Here is a 22613-nt window from a genome sequence, read left to right on the forward strand (position 1 = left end):
ATATCTGTTATTAAATGTCTTTCTCTCCATAATCTGAACTGCATTATTTTTTTCCTCTTTTTTGATCTCATTAAAGTTCAGGCTTGCAGAATGTGTCGGTGTCAAACCACAATCAAATGTATTGCTTTCATTTCTAGAAATATTGCTATGACCATTGCTGATTAAAGCCTTGTGAGCATCACTGGTTAATGGTGCACATATGATTTCCTTCTCATTCAGATCTTGATCAGTGAGCAAATTTTCCAAAGGCTTTGTTACTGATTTTCTACTGATAACTGAATAAGCAGATTTGTTGACATTTAAACAAGCAGATTGTTCCAGATCCATATTTGACTGTACTGATTCAGTGTCTGAAACCTCTACATCACATTTCTTTGGAAGCTTCATATTTCCCATAGAAGCTTTACAAGAATCTTTGTTCTTTTGACAGGTTCCAATGATTGATTCTTTCCCCAACAGCACACCAAAGTGTCCATTATCTCTATCAAAAGTATTACCTTCTTCGTCATAGTTCTCTGATTGTTTGATTGACAATGCATCATCTTTGGTATCTCGTAAGCAATACATTTTATTGTACTGTTTTGGGTACAAACAATAATTTTCTTCATAGCCTTGCTGGAAGGTTTTTTCATTGCCATAATTTTCTTCATTGATACTGGGATGGTCCATCCTGCTAGGAGTTTCACATACTAATCCCTGTTCATCTTTGGAGCTCTTGACTTCTGGATCTCCTGCATTGTGGCATGGTAAAACCTGACAGCCAGTTCTTAGATTTAAGTTTGTCTTCACAGAAGAATGCTCCGGGTACACTGGGTAATGTAAATCTTTCCTACAAGTGCTAACTGGGAAGCACTGTAAATTACTCATGCTTGTCGAGATGTCAACATCTTTGGAACAAGAGTTGATCATCAGTGCTTCAGTCAAAGTGGGTTTCAGTGGTTCAGATTTAGCAATTGGTTTATTGGTGTATGTTACTCCATCTGGATTGGTTTCTGTAGAAGTTGTGCATGGTTCTGCAATGCTAGTCAGCTCATTATAATCCTTCAACATCTCAATGCTTCTTTGCACCATGGTAAAACCAGGATCACTACTCTCGTGGCTTTCTAACAATAGGGTGTTCTCAAAGGATGTGTCGTTTTGTTCTTCAAGCACTGTGTTTACACCCTGTTTGGAGTCAGAATGAGGTGAGGTGAGCTCTTCTGACAAGTTCATGTTGTCTGAGAGATCCAGACTTGTAGAACTTTGGCAGCTATTGCTCTCTATTGTTGTGTGTAGATCTTGTTTGATTCTGGGGCTTTCCGTTGCATCAGTGGATGACCAAGCGTCAGTAAGCGCAAGTATATTCTCTGTCTCTCTGCTAGTGCCACTACAGGGTCTAGATTCAGATACTAGACACAAGATGTGTGGAGGTTCTCTAGCCTTGTCTTTGTCATTCTCCCTTTTCAACTTTGGACTTCCATTTAGGCTCCAGAAAACCTCTGCAGGTACTTCTTTTGATATTTCCTTCTCCTCTGTATTCCTAATTAAGTGAGAGCTACATGAGGCTGGCAATTTACCAAAGTTGGGGACATTCTGAAGCCTCAGCACTGATCTGGCAGTAACATGCTTCCCACTACTCTCTATAACAAGGGAATCCTGGGACATCTGACTGTCTTCACTCTCAGCTTCACTGGAATTACCTTCCTCCAGCTGAAGCTGCTCAGCTAGAGCTGTGGCATAAGCAGATGAGAGGGAGTCCAATGAGAAGATACTGTCACAATCTGAGGATCCATTGGGATCCTCCACACCACTCTGTTCAACCCATCTGGCAGTTTCTTTTTGCACTCCAACCCATTTCTTTTCGGTACTCAGAGTTTCTGCACTATGCCAGTGCCTCTGTTGCTGTTTCAATGAGCTAAGCTGCTCTAAACTTTCATAAGACATTGTCGATCTTATATGGTTTTTCACAGTTTGTTTTTTGCATGATTTCTCATTAAATTGACTTGTTTTGTTCAAAGATTTTGCACCTCTGCCACCACAGGACCCTGATGGTGGCTTGCGGAAAACCTTGACCAAGGCAGTCCTGATCCCTGGGCAAACTGAGCGGGAAAAAACCTTGCGGATGTTCTCCAAACCTTTGCTGCCACTTTGAGAGAGAATATTTGTCCCCTTGCCTGAATGTCTCTGTGTGCCTAATTGTTTTATTATTGGCAATACTTTTCTAGTGGCTTTGGGGTTTGAATCCAGACAAAGCTTGTCTTGGTCACTTGTGTTTTTCTTGACTAGTGATTTTGAGAGTACAGATTGTGTTTCAGTCACTCCAGCTGATCTTGCTTCGTTTACAGAATTTATGAGGCTTTCTGAAAAACTTGAAGCCCAACTTGAAGATCCTTGGTCATATCTTGAGGGCATTGTGTTTGAACGCCTTCTAATCTTTTGATCTTGGAGGCATTCATCAGATACCCATGTAGTGGGGCAATCAAATCCAGTGAGAGATGTAAACTCAGAAGACCTATTCCTTTTGAGGAACTGGCTGTTTGGGAAAATACAAAAAACTTGATACAGTTATATTCTCTTAAATAGCAATCACATTCCACTGCTCATAGTCTCATGATACTGATAATTTTAACTAAAGAAATCTACAAATTCGCATACAAATTCCGTAATATGTGCCAATTGGTTTTATACAGATAAGTTAAAGTGAAAATCCTTTAAGTGATATTTCACCAAGAAATGTACATTTTGTCATCATCTATTCACCCTGTTATTGATTCAGAACCATACAACTTGCTTTACTCCATGGAACACAAAGAGGACATGTGGGGCAGAATGTTATCCTCACTTTCATAGAATGGGAAAAAAACATCTCCTTTTGTGTTCCACGCAGGTAAGTAAGTCATATGGATTAGGAACACCATGAAGCTGAACTATCCCTTTAACATTGTTGTTTAGATGCTTAAACTAACCTAAAAATAGGAGTGTGCTGGGGGTACAACCGGGACAGAAGATCAGCAGAGAAGGAATGTCTTCGCAAGGTCAGTGGACGTCCTCTGGACTTTGAGGTGTACCCCAGCTCTGGAGATGAGGTTTCATCCCCTCCTTGTAGAAGCTCATTTTCCAGCCTCTGCAGTTCTCGCTTTGCCTCCAACAGGTGGCGTTTTCGTGCGATCTTTTCCAGTTGGTAATGTAACCTTTTGCGTCGCACACGATTCTCAGCTTTGCGCAGAGAGTGATGTTTCAGCAGTTCCTCCTGCACCACTCTTTTCCTGTCACCCATCAAGAGTGATGGTGGGACTGTTTCTGCACGGTCTTCCTCCACATTCATCTGACATGATGAACCATTCAGTACAGGAAAAATGGAATCTGTCTGAACCCCTGACTCCAGTGTTCCCTTCTCCCTGTGGGCTGCAAGGCGTTGCTTTTCTTGCAAGATCCACTGCTGGACTTTAGTTACATAAAATCAAATCAAAACAAATACAGTTTAGAGGAACATGAGGCTGTGTAAAGACGATTTAACGACGATTTAACATTTTAATTTTCAAGTATTCACAAATATTCTTTAAAGGAATAGATCACCCCAAAATTTTTATTATTTTATCATTTACTCACCACCCCAGATGTGTATGACTTTCTTTCTTCTGCTGAACACAATAATTTTTAGAACAATATTTCAGCTCTGTAGGTCCATACAATACAAGTCAACAGGGTCCAAAACTTTGAAGCTCAAAAACGCACATAAAGGGAGCAGAAAAGTAATCTGTATAACTAGTGGTTAAATCATGACTTCAGAAGCAATAAGGTAGGTGAGAAATAGATACATTTTTACTATAAATTTTCCTCCCTACCAAGTAGGTGGCAATACACATGAAGAAATTGAATCGGACTTAAAAATATCTGTTTCTCACCCACACCTATCATATCGCATATGGAATTTAATCAATAGAGTCATTTGGATTACTTTTATGCTGCCTTTATGTGCATTTTGAGCTTCAAAGTTTTGGACCCTGTTGACTTGCATTGTAAGGACCTACAGAGCTGATATATTCTTCTAAAAATCTTTGTTTGTGTTCATTAGAAGAAAGAAAGTCATACACATCTGGGATGGAATGAGGGTGAGTAAATGATGGGAGAAGTAAAATTTTTGGGTCAACTATCACTGTAAGCTTTCACATGGGCTGTTAGAAGGATTTTTGGGGTTTTCTTTACAATCAAGCTCTATAAATGCCAGATTTCTAACTTTTTTATTTAAGAAGGTCAAATTAAAACAGTCTTAAACTTTTTATAGTATCTTTTATTTATCCATAATTTATTTTCTTTCTTTTTTCTTTTTGCTATCCTTCAAAATGCCTTATTCATAGATATTTTTAGTTTTATTGCTGTCCCAGATCCAGACTTTCAATCTTAAACTATGAAAATCCATCGCAAAGATATGAATTAAATTTATGATGTAAACAAAGAGAAAAATAATCCAACTGCTTTAGTATTGGTTTTGTGAAAATTATTTATATAATTTTTTTACAGGCGTTGCACAGATGTCACGTCATTTCTACTACAACAAACAATTTAGCCTTTAATAAAGTTGTATCAAAGTTAGTTTACTGAGGAGACAAAAAAAAAAAAAAAAAAAAGTATGTTTAATATAACATTTTATGTGAAGAAAAGAAAAATAAAGCCAAATCTCACTTGTGAACAATTTCTACTTATACAATTTCAATTTCTATTAAGTCCACAGGGCCAAATACACCCACAGTTGAAGAAACACCCTTACACACTGTCAAAAAACCACAGGGTGGAAAATTAAAGTATGTTTTAAAAACCTCAGAGAAGATTTAAGAATACATCTTAAAGGTTAAGACAAAGCAGTAAACTTTGTAATAACTATAGTGTGATCTGGCATTGAATCAAGTAAGACTCGGTTTGTCAGTATGTTCAGTATGTTCAGTACTCACTCTCAGAGTGTTGCTGTCGAAGACACGCCTGCTCTCTCTCCAGATCTCTCTCCGCTCGTCTCTGTTCCAGATGAATCTCCTCTCGTAAACACTCTACGTACCGTTGCTGCTCTGCTAGTCGCTGTCTGGGAGCCGATACATTGCCGTTCTCATGACAACCTGCTCCTGCAACCCTGAGCACACAACAACAAACATAAACTCACAGACTGGGGATGAGGCAGTACAACAATATGTTCACTGGTTAAAAATTCAAGCAAAAACAAAAACAATTCAAGTGAAAGTATTTGATTTAATAATGCATGACAGAAACAAAGCAAACAAACTAATTTCATTCCATCTATCCTCTTTTGTTGTTTGCATACTCTCAGTAGAAACGCAGCAACAGCAAGCCGATTCTATAAACAAGGTAATGTTTCTCTGGAGAGCTCATTATCAGTTCAACATTTAGAAACATCATGAACTTGTGCAATGCATCAATGAGGAAGCATTTGATGGTTCTGAAATGTATTGTTCTTGTGTTAACAAGAACATTTACCTTGAGTCAGAACGGAGCATGATGAGGTCTGTAGAGTTGAACATCAGACCTCCTTCACTGGTCTGCAAAGACCACAAAATGTATTACTCTTTGATTCAAGCAAATTTAGTACTAAATTGGGTGCATTCATTCAATCTTTACTATGCATGCAAATTTAAATAAGAAACACAATAACTCTTTCATTTGTGCAAGTGTACAGTTCTTGTAATGAAATCAAACATTCATGTTCTTACGGAGTATTTTTTGTCTAATTTTCCTATAAGAATTTGACTAAGGTTAATGTTTAAAACCAGAAAATACAGTTAGCCTATGGAGTTAGAAAAATAAACTTGTTTTCCCTTTGAATCAATCGTTGGCCAATAGTTTTTCTTGTTATAAAATTGTACTTAATTTTGTTAGATTTCTCTAAAAACAAGAAAAAATATCTTTATAAAAGTAAACTTATCTTGTTTTAAAGGAATATTCAGAGTTCAATACAAGTTAAGCTCAGTCAACAGCATTTGTGGCATAATGTTTATCACAAAAATTAATTCTGACTCGACCCTCCTTTTCTTAAAAAACAAACAAAATTTGGGTTCCAGTGAGGCACTTACAATGGAAGTGAATGGTGGCCAATCTATAAACATTGAAATACTCAAGGTTTCAAAAGTATAGCCACAAGGCATTAACAATTTGTGTGTTAACATGATTTTAATGTGATAAAAATCACTTTTCTTTGACATAAGTTATAGCCAATTTTATAGCTCCATTGCAATGATGATATAATGCCTTAAACCCTGTAAACCACTAGTTAAAGAACATTCCAGCTCAAATAATACACAATTTTTAAAAGAATTAATGCAAGTGCTTTTATAAAATTATAAGCTTCACATTTCTGCCTTTAAACCCTCCAAAAATTCACTTCCATTGTAAGTGCCTCACTTGTAACCCAGATTTTTGCTTTTTTAAAGAAAAGAAGTACAAATTATTTTTGTGGTAATCAACATGGTCACAAATACTGTTGATTAACTTGTATTGAACCCGGAATATTCCTTTAATAATGTTTACATGTTTTTACTGGAAAAGATGATTTTTTTGCAGTGCATGTATGTCTTTATTTTCTTTTTCTGAAAATGCCCTGTACATATACCAGCAGTTTTTTAAACAAATACATTTTGATTCTGGACAATGACTAGAGATGTACTCTGTATTCACAAACTGAAAATCAACCTACAAATCTATTATGGAAAAAAAGAAGCAAATTATATGATGAGCAAAACTATTTGAGCAAACGGTTTATAAATGTACATTAATTTCACAATGTATTAGTATTTTAAACCCTAAAACTTTATGTCCAGGTTTAAATTCGATTTTAACTCCCAGTTTTTGGACGTGGACTACTTTATTCTGAACCACACTGTATATAGGTGTAATCGTGTGTGTAATCTGTGCACTGTACCCGTCTCCTCTCCCTCAGAACTGCTGCTTCTTCAGGGTGATTGAACCTGAACTTATGAAGTCCTCCTAAATTTATCACTGCACCTTCGGGATGATAGAGTTGCACAACAAAACATTAGAACATACTTACAATATAATCTGCTATTTGTATGTAAAGGTCTGTGCAGGAAAAAAATGGGTGTAAATGGGTTTATGTGCACATTGTATTTACCTTGTGCGAGTCTGCAGGGTTCAGTGACCTCTCTCTCACCGACCATGCAGATATTCCCCGGGACAGGCTTCAGGGTCACCACACCACTCTGATTCTCAATCTCACATGCAGAACCTTCTGGCAAGACTGAAGGGTTGAGGAGCAAAGTAAATCAATACTGTCCACTTCAAACAATTGTATTGCCCTACAGAACTTATTGAGATGAATATGAGCTACCTATGTGAGGTTCTTCCAGATTCTCATCCCGAGGCCCGATTCTTGTCACCCCTTTCTACAGCACCAAAAAAGACATTAAACATTAATAGGATTAGGTGCACTGCACTGTTGGACATGTCCAAAACAAAACATTATTAAATCCTAAAAGGAATATTCAGAGTTCAATACAAGTTAAGCTCAATTGACAGCATTTGTGGCATAATGTTGATTTCCACAAAGAAAAAATGTTGACTCGTCTCTCCTTTTCTTTAAAAAAATGCAAATATCTTGGTTACAGTGAGGCATTTACAATGGAAGTGAATGGGGCCAATTTTTGGAGGGTTTAAAAAAGGCAGAAATGTGAAACTTATAATTTTATAAAAGCAGTAATTCTTCTGTTAAACTTGTGTATTATTTTAGCTGTAAAGTTGTTTCAAAAATCTTTGTTTTATGGTCGGTTTAAGGTTTACGTTATGTTGTCATGGCAACAAAGTTGTAAAATTGGATAAAACAGAAAAGGTTAGTAAGCGACTTTATCACACTAAAATAATGTTAATATGCAAATACTTTGCCTTGTGGTAATACTTTTGAAACAGTGAGTATTTTAACATTTATGGATTCGCCACATTCACTTCCATTGTATTTGCCTCACTGTAACACAGATGAGTCAAAATTAGTTTTCGTGGTAATCAACAGTATGCCACAAATGCTGTCGATTAAGCTTAACTTGTATTGAACCCGGAATATTCCTCTAAATTGTGTTTATTTGCAGTAAGCTCCAGCTTTGATCACACATCAAAGCTATGCAGGGAATTTGTCAACTCTGTTATGTGGGATAAAACGTCCAGGAACAGAATCATTCCCAAGTGGTTTTAGCTTTTAAAGAAGGTAAAATGCAGAAACTGCGAAGCCTAGAGAATTTCATGGGCTATACGGGCTAACCTCCTAGCACAGATTTAAGTAAACACCTCTGAGGAACTTTTACTAAATGTACAACACAACCGCATGAAAGTAGGTAAGTGAAAAGGAGAGAGGGAAAACTGAGCAGAGAGAGCAAGACAACATGACCAAAGCTCTTTTTTACCTTCCTGTGAGACGTATCTCAAGAGTTTTGCAAACAGAACAAGACTAGAAAATACAGAAGAGAAATGAAGAGACAATCTACTGTAAGGAAAGACAAAGAATCATTAGTTAAACACCAGACAGAGCAGAAGACTTTTGTAAGGAGCAGACTAGCTGAGGGCTGAACAGATATGACTGGAAAAAGCAACCATAGACCTTAGTAAGGTAAGATGCCATATTTAAAGGGATAGTTCACCCAAAAATGTTTATTCTCTCATCATTTCAAGATTTCAGCTCTGTAGGTCCATTCAAAGTGAAGGCAGCACAAAAGAAATCCAAATTACTCCAGTGTTTTAATCCATGTATTCAGAAGTGATATGATAGGTTTAGGTGAGAAACAGATCAATATTTATGTCTTCTTATTTTCCTATAATTTCTCCTCCCTACCCAGACAAAATGCAAAATAATAAAAGTGAAAGTGGAGATTTTTAGTAAAAATGTACATAAATATTTATCTGTTTCTCACCCACTCCTACCATATCGCTTCTGAGGACATGGATTCAACCACTGGAGTCTTATGGATTACTTTTATGCTGCCTTTATATGTTTTTTGGGCCTTCAAAGTTCTGACCACCATTCACTTGCATTGTATGAACCTACAGAACTGAGATATTCTTCTAAAAATCTTCCTTTGTGTTCAGCAGAATTAAGAAAGTCATACACATCTAGGATGACATAAGGGTGAGTAAATGATGAGAGAATTTTGATTTTTGGGAGAACTATCCCTTATATCGTTATATCAAGCTTCCCGCTACTCGCAAGCTGAAATCTCTGAGCTGCAATGGTGAAAACGGTAATTTGAGAGCACACAGCCAATTATACACTAAACACACTGATATGAGGTTCTGCAGATGGATACTATTGGACCCACTGCATGAAAATCAAGCATTAGTAGTGTGTGTTGTGTTTGTGTGTGTGTATTCGTGCCTGTGTGTGAAGGAGATGACAGGGCAGAGAGGCACCTCTTATTCATACTGTGGTATGCAGCGCATGTGACTGTATATCATTTAATTAAATTACATCCTTCTGCACTTGGCAATATATAGCCTTTTTTGTTATTATTTTCAAATGGTCTTTGATTTAATCTCAAAACTCTCAAAATTAACAACAAGATGATATTGTACCATTTAAAAAATGTTGGTATCACGATATTTCATTATAACCGTGCAACCCTAATATATGTATAAATATATATTCACTATAGGCATTTCAGTGATGTTTCCATGACTTCATAAATTGTATTACTTTCCATGACACAATTTTAAAATTCCCTGCTATTTCCACATTGTCCACAGGAACCCTATAACTTGGTGTCAATCATTCAGCCGATGCAACATTGAAAATACGTCTTTACAGTGAACAAAAACACGGTTGTGAAAATTAGATGTGACCTAGGACTAGAAGATAAATTATTGAATAGACAATTACATCTACACCTTATAACCTCTTTTTCATTGACACAAAATTGTATAAGTCGTGTACCATGACTAAGGTCTACATTGCATATAACTTGCTGGATAGTAACATTTCAAGGGGAAGCTACAGTTAGGCCAGTACCCGAAGATGGTAGATGGTGACTCCTGTGCTGAGGACGTCTGGTTCCAGAGCGATGAGGTGGGGCAGGAGAGAGTGGATAAGCACTCCAGCTCTGTCCTGATTAATGTCCACACTGTAGCGTTCTAGCAAGGCTCGCTTATCATACCAACTGTCAGACCAGTCTTTCGTCAGCTGCTCCACCTGAAAAGACAACGTGATTGTCTGAAAAACGTTGCCTTCTGAGAAAGTATACAAAGATAGGATGGCGTAATAGCACGTCCGAATCCAACTTTTGCATAGCATCTAATCTACTAAGACGCCTTCATCTGGTTGTTTTTTAAAAGGCAGCATATATGTATCTTTCACTGCATATGGTGGCCCACAGTCAGTACAGCTTGGTGGTTGCTAGAAAGAATAAAAATGGTGTCTGAGAGAGGGCAGATGAAATTAAATAAATATTTTTTTCCACATATACTGTGTGTCTATTTTGTTTCCATTTTTTTATTTCTTCCATTAATTGCTAAAATTAAGCATTGCAGTAAATAAATATTTGCTTCTTTAAGCTTCTTGAATTTGCTCTAGATTATTAGACATGATGTTATGGTGCCTTGGAAGACTTAAAGGGATAGTTCAACCAAAAATGAAATTCTCTCATCATTACCTCACCCCATCCCAGATGTTTATGACTTTCTTTCTTCTGCAGAACAAAACATTTATATTTTTAGAAAAATATCTCAGCTCTATAGGCCAAACAATGCAATGCAAAACTTTGAAGCTAAAAAGCACATAAAGGCAGTATAAAAGTATTCCATAAGAATCCAGTGGTTATATCCATGTCTTCAGAAGTGTTATGATAGATGTGGGTAAGAAACAGATCAATATTTAAGTCCTTTTTTACTATAAATCTTCATTTTCACATTTTTCTTCTTATATTGTTTTTGCTGACTCACATTCTTTGTGCATTTCGCCACCTACTTAAATATTGATTGGTGGTGGTGTAGTGGTCTAAAGCACATTACTGGTAATCTGGTAATCAGAAAATCGCTGGTTCAATCCCCACAGCCAACACCATTGTGTCCTTGAGCAAGGCATTTAACTCCAAGTTGCTCCGGGGGGATTGTACCTTTAATAAGTGCTCTGTAAGTCGCTTTGGATAAAAGCGTCTGCCAAATGCATAAATGTAAATGTAAATGTAAATCTGTTTCTCCCCCACAACTATCATATCACTTCTGAAGATATGGATTAACACTGGAGTTGGCTGGATTACATTTGTGCTGCCTTTATGAGCTTTTTGGAGCTTCCAAATTTTGGTACCCAATCACAAGCATTGTATGGACCTAAAGAGCTGAGATATTCTTTTTTGTGTTCAGTAGGAGAAAGTCATTCACCTCTGCGATGGCATTAGGGCGAGTAAATGATGAGAGAATTTTCATTTTTGGATGACCTATCCCTTTAACGCTAGTATATATTTCATTTTTCCAGATGCCGTTGCATCTCGTGCATGGTCGAGCACTTCAGCATCTCAAAGTACATGCTTTAGAACTTTCATGCAAAAGTTATCGACTGACTGGGCAGTGAGGTGGCAAGACAGCCTAGGTGTTTGAAGGTAGGAAGTGGTACAATAATTGAATATCTGACTCTAGTGTTTCATGTATATGAACTCACCTTCAGTTCATTCTGTAGGACTATATCAGACAGGCTGCCTTCTCTTTCATCATTGAGCGATGGGCTGGGGTTCCTCTGCTGTGAATGGCAAAGGCAATTAATGAGCGCAATACAAACACTTTTGTCTGAATATGGACATTTGGCTAATATCATCCACATTGTGACAATGTGACCTAACCAGGTGCAATGTTACAAAGCATCAAGTGATAAATCACATCTATAAACAGCCATGACTGTCAGTTTTTTTTATTGAAAATCAAATATGTTTTGATTGGCTCTTATTTTGTCACTTTGCACAGCATTTCGCTTTCAGTTAAATATTAAGAAATATTACATGAGATTCATATTATGTTAATCGGCTTGTTGTAATGTGTTGTGTCTAGTTAGGATGACATGTACGAATCTCATACCATTTCAAAGCTGAGCAGCATGCTCTTTAGACGATCAATTTCCTCACGCAGTTCTCTGATCAGCCTTACATTGGCGTCCTAAAGTAAAACAAGTAAATGGTTTTATTTTATTTCCATTCAGTGGACACAACACAGGCTTTTATTATAAGCTGATGTTGGTACAACAAGTTCTACAGATACACATGGCCACACCTCGTTAACTCTTGGCTTGTTGACGATGTTCCTGGCGTGAGCTGCGTAGCGGAGGGTGCTCAGAGTCTCACTGTAGCTGCTGCTGGATGGTGAGACAGCTGGAGAACAACGAGAATAATTTAAATACAGAAAAGACCAGCATTTCCACACTGGCCCAGCCTGATTAGTGCTGGTCTGGTTAGTTGGTGAGGCTGGTTGACCAGCATGGCCTTGCCATGATGTTCTTGCTGATTAACCTAGTTTAGAAGCCTGCTATGGACACCAGTACACCAATATACCATGCTGGGGACCAGCAACCAAAATACAACATATGCTGCTGACCAAAAGTGCTGGTCTTTTCAGAAGGCTACTGCAACAGATGCAAGACAAGAATATCATTTTCATTCTGAATGACTTACTTGCAATCATGATAGTCTTTGAGTTGCCGCCCAGACTGTCTTTGAGGAGCCAGGTGAGGACGGAGTCTCTGTAGGGGATGAAGCAATGTCTGCGTCCACTGCCTGACAGAGAGCTGGACTGGCTGCCTACAGTGCTCCCTTCACCCTCACTGAGCACACTGTTAATGCTCTGATTGCTGCTGAACATCTGACAGTTCTGAGCTGGAGGTGGCAGCAAAAAAAATATTTAACAAGGAGTTAACAAAGAGGATACAAATATTTTCACAAGTTCTTCAGAAAATGCAAGCGGTGCTTGCCCGTGCAAAGCCTGTTGCCACAATGCTGGTGGTTGCGTGGGCATTGCTAAGGTGTTCTCAGTGGTTTTAAGCATCGTTACGAGATTGCTAGTGTTTTTGGGGTGGGTGCATGCTGGGCATTCTGAAGAGCCCACCCGAGTCCTTAAATTTAAGTCTACTTTATATTTTCACCCATTTTATTGTCCACCAGGAGTCAATCGTAAGTCCAATTGCTGAACAGGGCACACATATTCTCTAGCACAGTTTGTTCTCATTCGCAGAAAAAATTATTTATCATGTCCATAGCAAAAACAGTGTGGAATGAGTTCCATGTTGAATTTTTATATTTAAGATAAGGGTTATTTTCAAATCCATATATATATATATATATATATATATATATATATATATATATATATATATACACACACACACACTCACTTCTTTTCCTGTCAAAATGCATTTATTTTCTTTTTGGGACAGAACACAAAACAATATGTAACAATATAATGCTTTATTAACCTTTTCCAAACAAAGCCTTCAACAGTATAAAGATAGAAATATAGCACTGATTTAAGTAACATTAAACGTTTCCCAAAGTCTAAGTGGGAGGTTGATTAATTAAAATAATTAGTCCCCATAGGTTGAGTATTTATTGCAATAGGCATTAAATCTCCTAAACTCTCATCCTCCACAATTTTAATCAGCCAGCAGACAGTGGCTATCCACTTTGCTACAGCAATCATGAAGCTGCATTCATGATTTGCATGAAAAGTGCTTGCAGACAAAATGTCTCATTCTGCGTTTTTGTGATAGTTAAGACTCAATGTGCTTCTGTGGTAAATAAATAGCGGTTCAAACATCTTTTCTATCACAAGTTCCATCTGGGCTTGTTTTGTACAACAAATAGTGTTAAGAGCTCATTTCTCCATCATTTAATCACTGACACAGAACTGCTGTTGTGTGTGTGGTGTGTGCATCAGTGTTATTCTGTTAAGTTAGGTTTTATTAAGGATAAATGGGTTAATCGCGCACAAGAAAAATAAAAGCATTAAACTTTTTAACAACTCGCATTAATCACATTTTTTGGTAATATAATCGGATTATTTTGGATTACTTTTTGATTACCTGTGATCTAACTCTTGTTTATTTGATGTCACATGCATTTGAGTAGGATAATCTATATAATTTTGACATAATGCTGCTGACATAACACATTTAAGAAAACGTAATCAAAATATCAGAATTGATATTCCTTTTTTAATTTTACTCGCTATTTTTGGCAAAGATGGCAGAAAAGGATTGTTTGAATTATTCTTATTTAGAAGAGGATTTTTTTAATACTATTGTCTTGCAGGTTTGAAGTTTTATTTTGTCCAGACTTTCAGAATTAATAATTAATGAAAGTAACTGGATGTGATTTAGACATATTATTTCACAGTTATACATCAGCAATGATTAGTAGTTTGCATGATTATTTGTCATGAGAAGGCATGATCTAACATATATCAGCGATAGGCTCATTTAGAATTTAATGAGTAAAAAAATTATTAGGGGACCAAATAATTTATGAACAATTTACTGCAGTTGCATGATTCATGTGTAATCATGAAATCTATAAAAAGTAACTGTAATCTGATTATAAGTATTTTATAATGTAATTTAATCTAATTACAAGTACTTGATTGTTGTAATCTGATTTCATAATCCAGATTACATGTAATCCATTGCTACCCAGTACTGGCAACAGCTATAGTGATTCCCTGTTTTCAAATATGCACTATATAATATGCCAAAAGTAGAATGTGAAATGAGTAGGATGTCCAAATCCTAAATATCATAAAACACTAGGCAAAAAATACCCGGATGATCAACTGCATCTACCGAGATTCTGACGAGTGCATCAGTTAGACACAATACTATCCCAAAAGAACTGAGGACCATTCAGATTCAAAATGCTGAACTACAATTAAGAGTCTGGCAGCTCTTTTCAACTGTAAATGCTCTATATATATATATATATATATATATATATATATATATATATATATATATATATATATATATACATACATACAGGTCCTTCTCAAAAAATTAGCATATTGTGATAAAGGTCATTATTTTCCATAATGTAATGATAAAAATTAAACTTTCATATATTTTAGATTCATTGCACACCAACTGAAATATTTCAGGCCTTTTATTGTTTTAATACTGATGATTTTGGCATACAGCTCATGAAAACCCAAAATTCCTATCTAAAAAAATTAGCATATCATGAAAAGTGTCTCTAAACGAGCTATTAACCTAATCATCTGAATCAACTAATTAACTCTAAACACCTGCAAAAGATTCCTGAGGCTTTTAAAAACTCCCAGCCAGTTTCATTACTCAAAACCGCAATCATGGGTAAGACTGCCGACCTGACTGCTGTCCAGAAGGCCATCATTGACACCCTCAAGCAAGAGGGTAAGACACAGAAAGAAATTTCTGAACAAATAGGCTGTTCCCAGAGTGCTGTATCAAGGCACCTCAGTGGGAAGTCTGTGGGAAGGAAAAAGTGTGGCAAAAATGCTGCACAACGAGAAGAGGTGACCGGACCCTGAGGAAGATTGTGGAGAAGGACCGATTCCAGACCTTGGGGGACCTGCGGAAGCAGTGGACTGAGTCTGGAGTAGAAACATCCCCGCATTCCCCAGGTCAAGCCACTTTTGAACCAGAAACAGCGGCAGAAGCGCCTGACCTGGGCTACAGAGAAGCAACACTGGACTGTTGCTCAGTGGTCCAAAGTACTTTTTTCGGATGAAAGCAAATTTTGCATGTCATTCGGAAATCAAGGTGCCAGAGTCTGGAGGAAGACTGGGGAGAAGGAAATGCCAAAATGCCTGAAGTCCAGTGTCAAGTACCCACAGTCAGTGATGGTCTGGGGTGCCATGTCAGCTGCTGGTGTTGGTCCACTTTGTTTTATCAAGGGCAGGGTCAATGCAGCTAGGAGATTTCAGGAGATTTTGGAGCACTTCATGCTTCCATCTGCTGAAAAGCTTTATGGAGATGAAGATTTCATTTTTCAGCACGACCTGGCACCTGCTCACAGTGCCAAAACCACTGGTAAATGGTTTACTGGCCATGGTATTACTATGCTCAATTGGCCTGCCAACTCTCCTGACCTGAACCCCATAGAGAATCTGTGGGATATTATGAAGAGAAAGTTGAGAGACGCAAGACCCAACACTCTGGATGAGCTTAAGGCCGCTATCGAAGCATCCTGGGCCTCCATAACACCTCAGCAGTGCCACAGGCTGATTGCCTCCATGCCACGCCGCATTGAAGCAGTCATTTCTGCAAAAGGATTCCCGACCAAGTATTGAGTGCATAACTGAACATAATTATTTGAAGGTTGACTTTTTTTTGGTATTAAAAACCCTTCTTTTATTGGTCGGATGAAATATGCTAATTTTTTTTAGATAGGAATTTTGGGTTTTCATGAGCTGTATGCCAAAATCATCAGTATTAAAACAATAAAAGACCTGAAATATTTCAGTTGGTGTGCAATGAATCTAAAATATATGAAAGTTTAATTTTTATCATTACATTATGGAAAATAATGACCTTTATCACAATATGCTAATTTTTTGAGAAGGACCTGTATATATACACCATGAAAGTAAATACCTAAAGAACATACTTTATTAACAGACGAAAAGTACATTCTTCATCAAATGCTGTACAAACTGTAAAGGTACACAAATTCGGATACGGTTATTGCTTTAGCAAGCACCACTAGTAAGAGTAGATATGATTAAAGAAAGCCAGTGCCTACCAAGAGCAGAAATGACGATCCCAAGCGTGACGAGAGATTTGTTGATGTTGGCTCCCTCTGTTATTCTGTCTCTGCAGTAGTGCGGGTCTGCTCGCTCACTGACACAGCACAAAGAATAGGGTCTCAAGCCAATGTCAGAACTTCACTGTTCACAATTAAGATGGCCATCCAGTGATCAACCACTAGGGGAAACTTGCCCACGTATCATATGTGTTATTGGTTTAAGTAAAACTACAAACAAACATAGACAACTAACCTGCCAGCCAGGTCCACCAAATTGATCTTGCTCACAATTTCTGAAGGAAGGTTATTTTCTAGAATAGCCTACAAAAAACAAACAAAAGCACAAAAAAAACATTAAGCTCAGTGTTCTTAGTGGTTTAGTCAGACTTTAGTTAATTTGATAATCAAGCAAGAATATATCTAGAATAACCAGCTGCTATATAGAGCAAAGTACTTTAAACAGACAACTAAACTAGTCTTATGCAGTTTGCAATGTTTAAAAACAGGGCAAAAGACAAACTGATGGGGATCTGATGGTGCCATGGAGAGGACATTAGATTCAAACCTGTGTGTATCGAATGGTAAAGATGGCATGAGATCGACTGCTAGCATCATGGACGTGTGTAGCGGCGGTGATGCGGTTGGCGATGCCCACCTCAAGCAGATCCACTGCCTGTTTGTAGTCTGTCACTACATGTTGAGAGAGACCTAGAACCAACATACAGTATAATTGCATCATCATCTTTTCTGATTGGACAAAGAAACTTAAAGGGATAGTTCACCAAAATTGTTTCATTCTCTCATTATTTACTCTACCTCATACCATCCCAGATGTGTAGGACTTTCTATCTGCTGCAGAACACAAACAAAGATTTTTAGAAGAATATCTCAGCTCTGTAGAACCTTACAATGCAAGTGAATGGTGACCAGATCTTTGCTCCAAAAATCACATAAAGGCCACATAAAAGTAATCCATAAGACTCCAGTGATTATATCTTTGTCTTCAGAAGTGATATGATAGGTGTGGGTGAGAGACAGATCCATTGTAATGTCCTTTCTAAGTATAAATCTCCACTTTCACATTTTGAAAGTGAAAGTGGACATTTATGGTAAAAAATAAATATTAAATATTGATCTGTTTCTCACCCACACCTATCATATCACTTCTGAAGACATAGATGTAACCACTGGAGTCTTATGGATTACTTTTATGTGGCCTTTATGTGATTTTTGGAGCAAAGATCTGGTCACCATTCACTTGCATTGTATGGACCAAAAAAGCATATATATTCTTCTAAAAATCTTTGTTTGTGCTCTGCAGAAGAAAATAAGGGTGAGTAAATGATGAGAGATCTTTTATTTTTTGGGTGAACTATCAGTTTAAATAATGGTAAACAATATAAAAATCAGGAAAAGATGAGCAATTTCTATCACACTGCATCATATACCTAAATATCAACACAAAAGACTTTTATTTTAAAGAAAGATAACAGAAGAACAATTTTCAGACAAAACATTTCTCAGAAAGAAGTGTGCTAAGTATTCAAATTCAAACAGTCCAAAATTAAGACAAAAAGGATTCGGATACTTTGTGGTTGTCTGGCCTAAGTGTAACATGTCCGTAGTTAAGGTGATGAACTACACCTGTGGTTACTCTACTCTGCATCTGTATGATCTGAAGAGGAAATGACTTCATACATCTACTGAAAATGACCATGAAACCAGTTGGTCAAACGTAATTGCAAACATAGTCCTGAGAAAGGGTCTAGCATCATATGTTTGCAGATGCCACTTAGATTGTCATTTTATTATCTAATCGAATGCAATGAAATTCATACATTTTTATGTGTGGTTGAAGTGTCCAAATACTTTTAGGGGCCATTGAATGTACATGTGTGTGAAAGACATCTTGATCACTACTGCTCCACTGGGCTCCAAGCAGCCACATGGAAGTGAGGTCACTTCCTTTGCTGCACTGGGCTTTCTCCTAATACACAATGACTGGATGTTGGAGAGTCAGGGAGGGATGGAGGAGGGGCAGAAACAGATCTACAAGCTTACCACCCCTGGCCCAAGCGGTGTTGGGAATTGAGTTGCAAATGCAAACAGTCAGGAATGAATAACTTTACACATTTACTGTACCTCTTAAGTAAAAACACACAACAATTTATCAAAGCCTCCCTTAATGTTATAACACACATTGAGAGCTTTCCTCAAAGCACAATGTTTTCATAAGAGTAAATTATGCAAGGTGAAACAAACTCAATTGTGGGGCTTCACCAGACTTTTGTATTCTTTCACAAGGAATAGCCTTGAGGGCAATTTTTGGAGAAATAGTTTACCCAAAAATCATTTCCTCACCCTCACGCTGTTTTAAACGCATTTTACTGTCCTTCTTCCAGCGAACAAAAATGGAGATCTTAGGCAGAATGTTAGCCCAGTCACCATTCACTTTCATTGTGTAGCAAAAAGATGAAATGAACGTGAATGGTGACTGAGATTCTGCCCAAAATCTTGTTTTCTTCAAAAGAAAGAAAGTCAGGCAGATTTGAAACAACAAGACTTGTTGGTGAATGATGATTTTTGCGTGAACTATCCCTTTAAAGTCCCCCTGTAATGCCTAGACAAGCAGTTTTCTTCAGCATGTTGACATATCTCCTACTGAAAGTTTAAAAAAGGCTGGTGCTTTAAAAAAAAAAAAAAAAGCCAATAGGCTTATTTATACCCTTGCTGCTTCTCATGCCTCAGCACCAGGAAAACAAAGATGCAATCTCAATACAGTGTCCGACCACTTTTTCACTGATAATATACTCACAATACACCAAGAACTCTTACTCGTACTGTATATCCCCAAATAAACCTTTGTAAAAAACCCTGCATCAAACATTTGAATAAACTCCAACAACTTTCCTTGCATCAAGCTCCTGCATGCGTATTCTATTCAGAAGTGATCATCCCTAAGCCCTATTCCTTCAAAGGCCAATTACCCTCCACTGTAAAAGCTTCAGAAGGCCGAAGGCTGAAAAAGTGGAGTAAGAGTCTCCACGAGTAAAGATGTTGACTACCACCCCTGGAGTCACGAGTTCGAATCCAGGGTGTGCTGAGTGACTCCAGTTTGGTCTCCTAAGCAAACAAATCGGTCCGGTTGCCAAGGAGGGTAGAGTCACATGGGGTAACCTCCTCGTGTACGCTCAACAAGCCATGTGATAAGATGCGCGGATTGATGGTCTCAGATGTGGAGGCCACTGAGATTCCTCCTCAGTTAGCATATAAATTGTCGTAAAGATAATAGATATGGACTAAAAGCAGAAAAACTTTCATTTTTATTTCACAGAGACTTCAAATTTGCTGTTTGTGAACACTTACCCTGCACATATGGCCCTTTCTCTGGGTGTTCTCGAACCCTCAGGGGTACTGGTTTCTTCTGTTCCACACCTCTCAGCAGATCACGAACACGCTCATTATAGATCTCTAAAAAACTGTAAAGGAAAACAAGGGATTGCATTTGGTTTTTGCTTACAAGCATGCTAATTTTTCAACATCCTGCCTAATGTAGAAATGCTTCAATCTTAGAAAAAGCTTGGTAATGTTGCGAAACAGATAGCAGGGTTCGACAAGAAGGATTTTTTGTTAATGACACAAATGTGCCAGTGGTTCTTGCTCAGCCAACATTTCCATGGGCCCCAAGCCCCCAACACAACAAATCATACACTCTTTTTTTTATTATTATTTGTCAAATAATAAAATAAAGAAAAAAAAGGTTTCTATCTCACCTTATTTCAACTCTACAGCTTTGTCCATCTGCAGTGTCAACACCAGACCTAAAAAGCCCCTGAACAGATGGTAGAAAGGCTCATTCAATAATTAACATTTAAAACATACCATTTCTGAGTGTTTCTTCAACTTCAGGCACTTTCATGTTCTAGGGGTTGGTTTTTAAACTTTTTTCTTTTTGTTGTATGATGGTCACATAAAAAGTGATTTAGAAACTTTATACAAGGCCACAATCATTTATTTTTGGTACTTTTCAAATGAATAGATTTACATGTTTAAAGGCTTATCACAGACCCAGACATTCAATATTAATCTATGAAAACCCTTTATAATTTGTTTAGTATCATTACATGTTTAAAACTATGATAATCTAAACAAACAGTGAAATAATTACAAACCATTTATTTTTTATTGTGTGAAAATTATTTCTCTCAATTTGTAAAAAATTACCACTTTCCCACAACGTCATTTCCACCACAAAAACGTAAAGTTAGTGTACTTGTTAACCAAGTCGACAAAAGTGTTGAAGAGTATGCTTGAGATGAAATATGAGATAAGTTTAAAGAAAACAAAGAATAAATCAAGGTAAAACGTTTTAGTAGACAAATGAAATAAAGTGAGAGTGTTTTATCATCAAGCTAAAAGTGTCAAAAGTTGAAGAAACGCCTTTCAGAGTGAAAAGAGTCAGAGCTTATATCTCAGAAATGTCATTATCGACACCAGTAACTTACTTGACAGATCCTTGGAGTCAGCCCCATGGAATCCTGCAAAGAAAAGTAGGACACACAATATTAAGGTTGAAATAATGCTTCCCCAATGTCACCAATGACTTAACTGATGGTAGCACTGTTACTTACTGGAGTCCCCATCATGGTGTATGTTTTCCCTGAGCCCGTCTGTCCATATGCAAACAGACATACATTATACCCTTCTGAAGCCCCAGACAGAACACACACACCCAGATCCTGAAACACCTAGAGGAGGAGAGGGAAATATCTTTTAAACAGTATTAGTTTAAACCCTTAGTAGTAATCTTCGACATGTAACTTGTCAGGATGTGAAATTCTCTTAAAATATATGTTTACATAGGTAATCATTGTTTATCACCAACATCCTAGCATGCTTATCTTTTCATAGACAAGCACCATCTAATATAAACATAGGTAAATGCCAGCATAGTGCTGAGATGGGCAGCATTCTTTAGAAGAGATTTTAAGCCACCTGGCTTTAATGAATTTTGAAGACAAACAAACTGAAAAGAGAGAAATAGAGGGAAAGAAATAAGTCCAAGTGGGTCTGGTGTTAGATTAGACCACACCAGCATCTGAGCTGTAAGTGTACTGAGCTGCAGTAGGACTTTCCCTAGTTTTTTCATTTCTCTCTCCTTAAATTGAGAGCAGCTAAAGTCTGATCTCTGTACACTCTGAAGGGCTCTTGTAAATACAGACACAGCACATTCTCTATGTCCTAAACATACACGATAGACTTCAAAGACATGGCTCACTTGCTCACTCACTCCCTCCCTCCAACAAGAACACACAAATACACACCAGCAACGAATCATCTACATGCATGCTCATTTGAAAAATGTATTCAAAGAGCACAGAGCAATGACCTGTTCGGTCATGAAACTAAAGGTTCGTTGACATGTAATCTGTTAGCCAATCAACTTGCGTACTCTCTCTTTGTCTAACGTTTATATTGTCTCAGATGTTTGCAAGTAAGCTGATTTCACTGCAACGTCCTACGAGAGTTTTCACTCTGAAACCCTCCTCCACTCCTGCACTAAAGGTCTAGATCTGCTTTAAGGGGACTCTTTGTATGTCTAATCATGCAGCAGCAGCATTTTCTTCATGCTTGATGCAGCATGTCTTATGTATGTCAAATTGTGCAGCAGCAACATGTCATACATGCTCAACACGGCATGTGTATTTTTTATATAGCAGTAATAAGCCTTTGCACTTGCTGTGCCGCAGTAGAGGCAGATCTAGTTTGCCAAGACTAAACCTACCAATATCTATTACAACACTTTCAATTTATTCAGGGAGTTGTCATGAATGATATAATTTCATCGGATGCATCAATATTTTTACACATTTATACACCCCTAAG

The 22613-nt window shown here is 37.4% G+C and overlaps 1 protein-coding gene across 1 annotated transcript in view; it reads right to left on the reverse strand.

Annotated features, from left to right (window-relative positions):
* Positions 1-4506: 4506 nt before the first annotated feature.
* The window catches only part of LOC127656733 (stAR-related lipid transfer protein 9-like), a 47150-nt gene continuing 29043 nt past the window's right edge, over positions 4507-22613 (reverse strand). The window contains exons 4-21 of the mRNA XM_052145211.1: positions 21359-21475; positions 21233-21265; positions 20501-20559; positions 20094-20206; positions 17293-17435; positions 16981-17048; positions 16725-16822; positions 12630-12830; positions 12232-12329; positions 12040-12117; positions 11630-11704; positions 9986-10165; positions 7328-7382; positions 7112-7237; positions 6902-6984; positions 5464-5525; positions 4929-5101; positions 4507-4577 (exon numbers count right to left, since the gene is read on the reverse strand). Of these exons, the coding sequence (XP_052001171.1) occupies positions 4570-4577; positions 4929-5101; positions 5464-5525; positions 6902-6984; positions 7112-7237; positions 7328-7382; positions 9986-10165; positions 11630-11704; positions 12040-12117; positions 12232-12329; positions 12630-12830; positions 16725-16822; positions 16981-17048; positions 17293-17435; positions 20094-20206; positions 20501-20559; positions 21233-21265; positions 21359-21475 (1770 nt within the window). The 3' untranslated portion in view covers positions 4507-4569. The remainder of the gene's footprint in view (positions 4578-4928; positions 5102-5463; positions 5526-6901; positions 6985-7111; positions 7238-7327; positions 7383-9985; positions 10166-11629; positions 11705-12039; positions 12118-12231; positions 12330-12629; positions 12831-16724; positions 16823-16980; positions 17049-17292; positions 17436-20093; positions 20207-20500; positions 20560-21232; positions 21266-21358; positions 21476-22613) is intronic.

This window comes from Xyrauchen texanus, chromosome 16 (genome assembly GCF_025860055.1).
Source record: "Xyrauchen texanus isolate HMW12.3.18 chromosome 16, RBS_HiC_50CHRs, whole genome shotgun sequence".
Taxonomy (NCBI): domain Eukaryota; kingdom Metazoa; phylum Chordata; class Actinopteri; order Cypriniformes; family Catostomidae; genus Xyrauchen; species Xyrauchen texanus.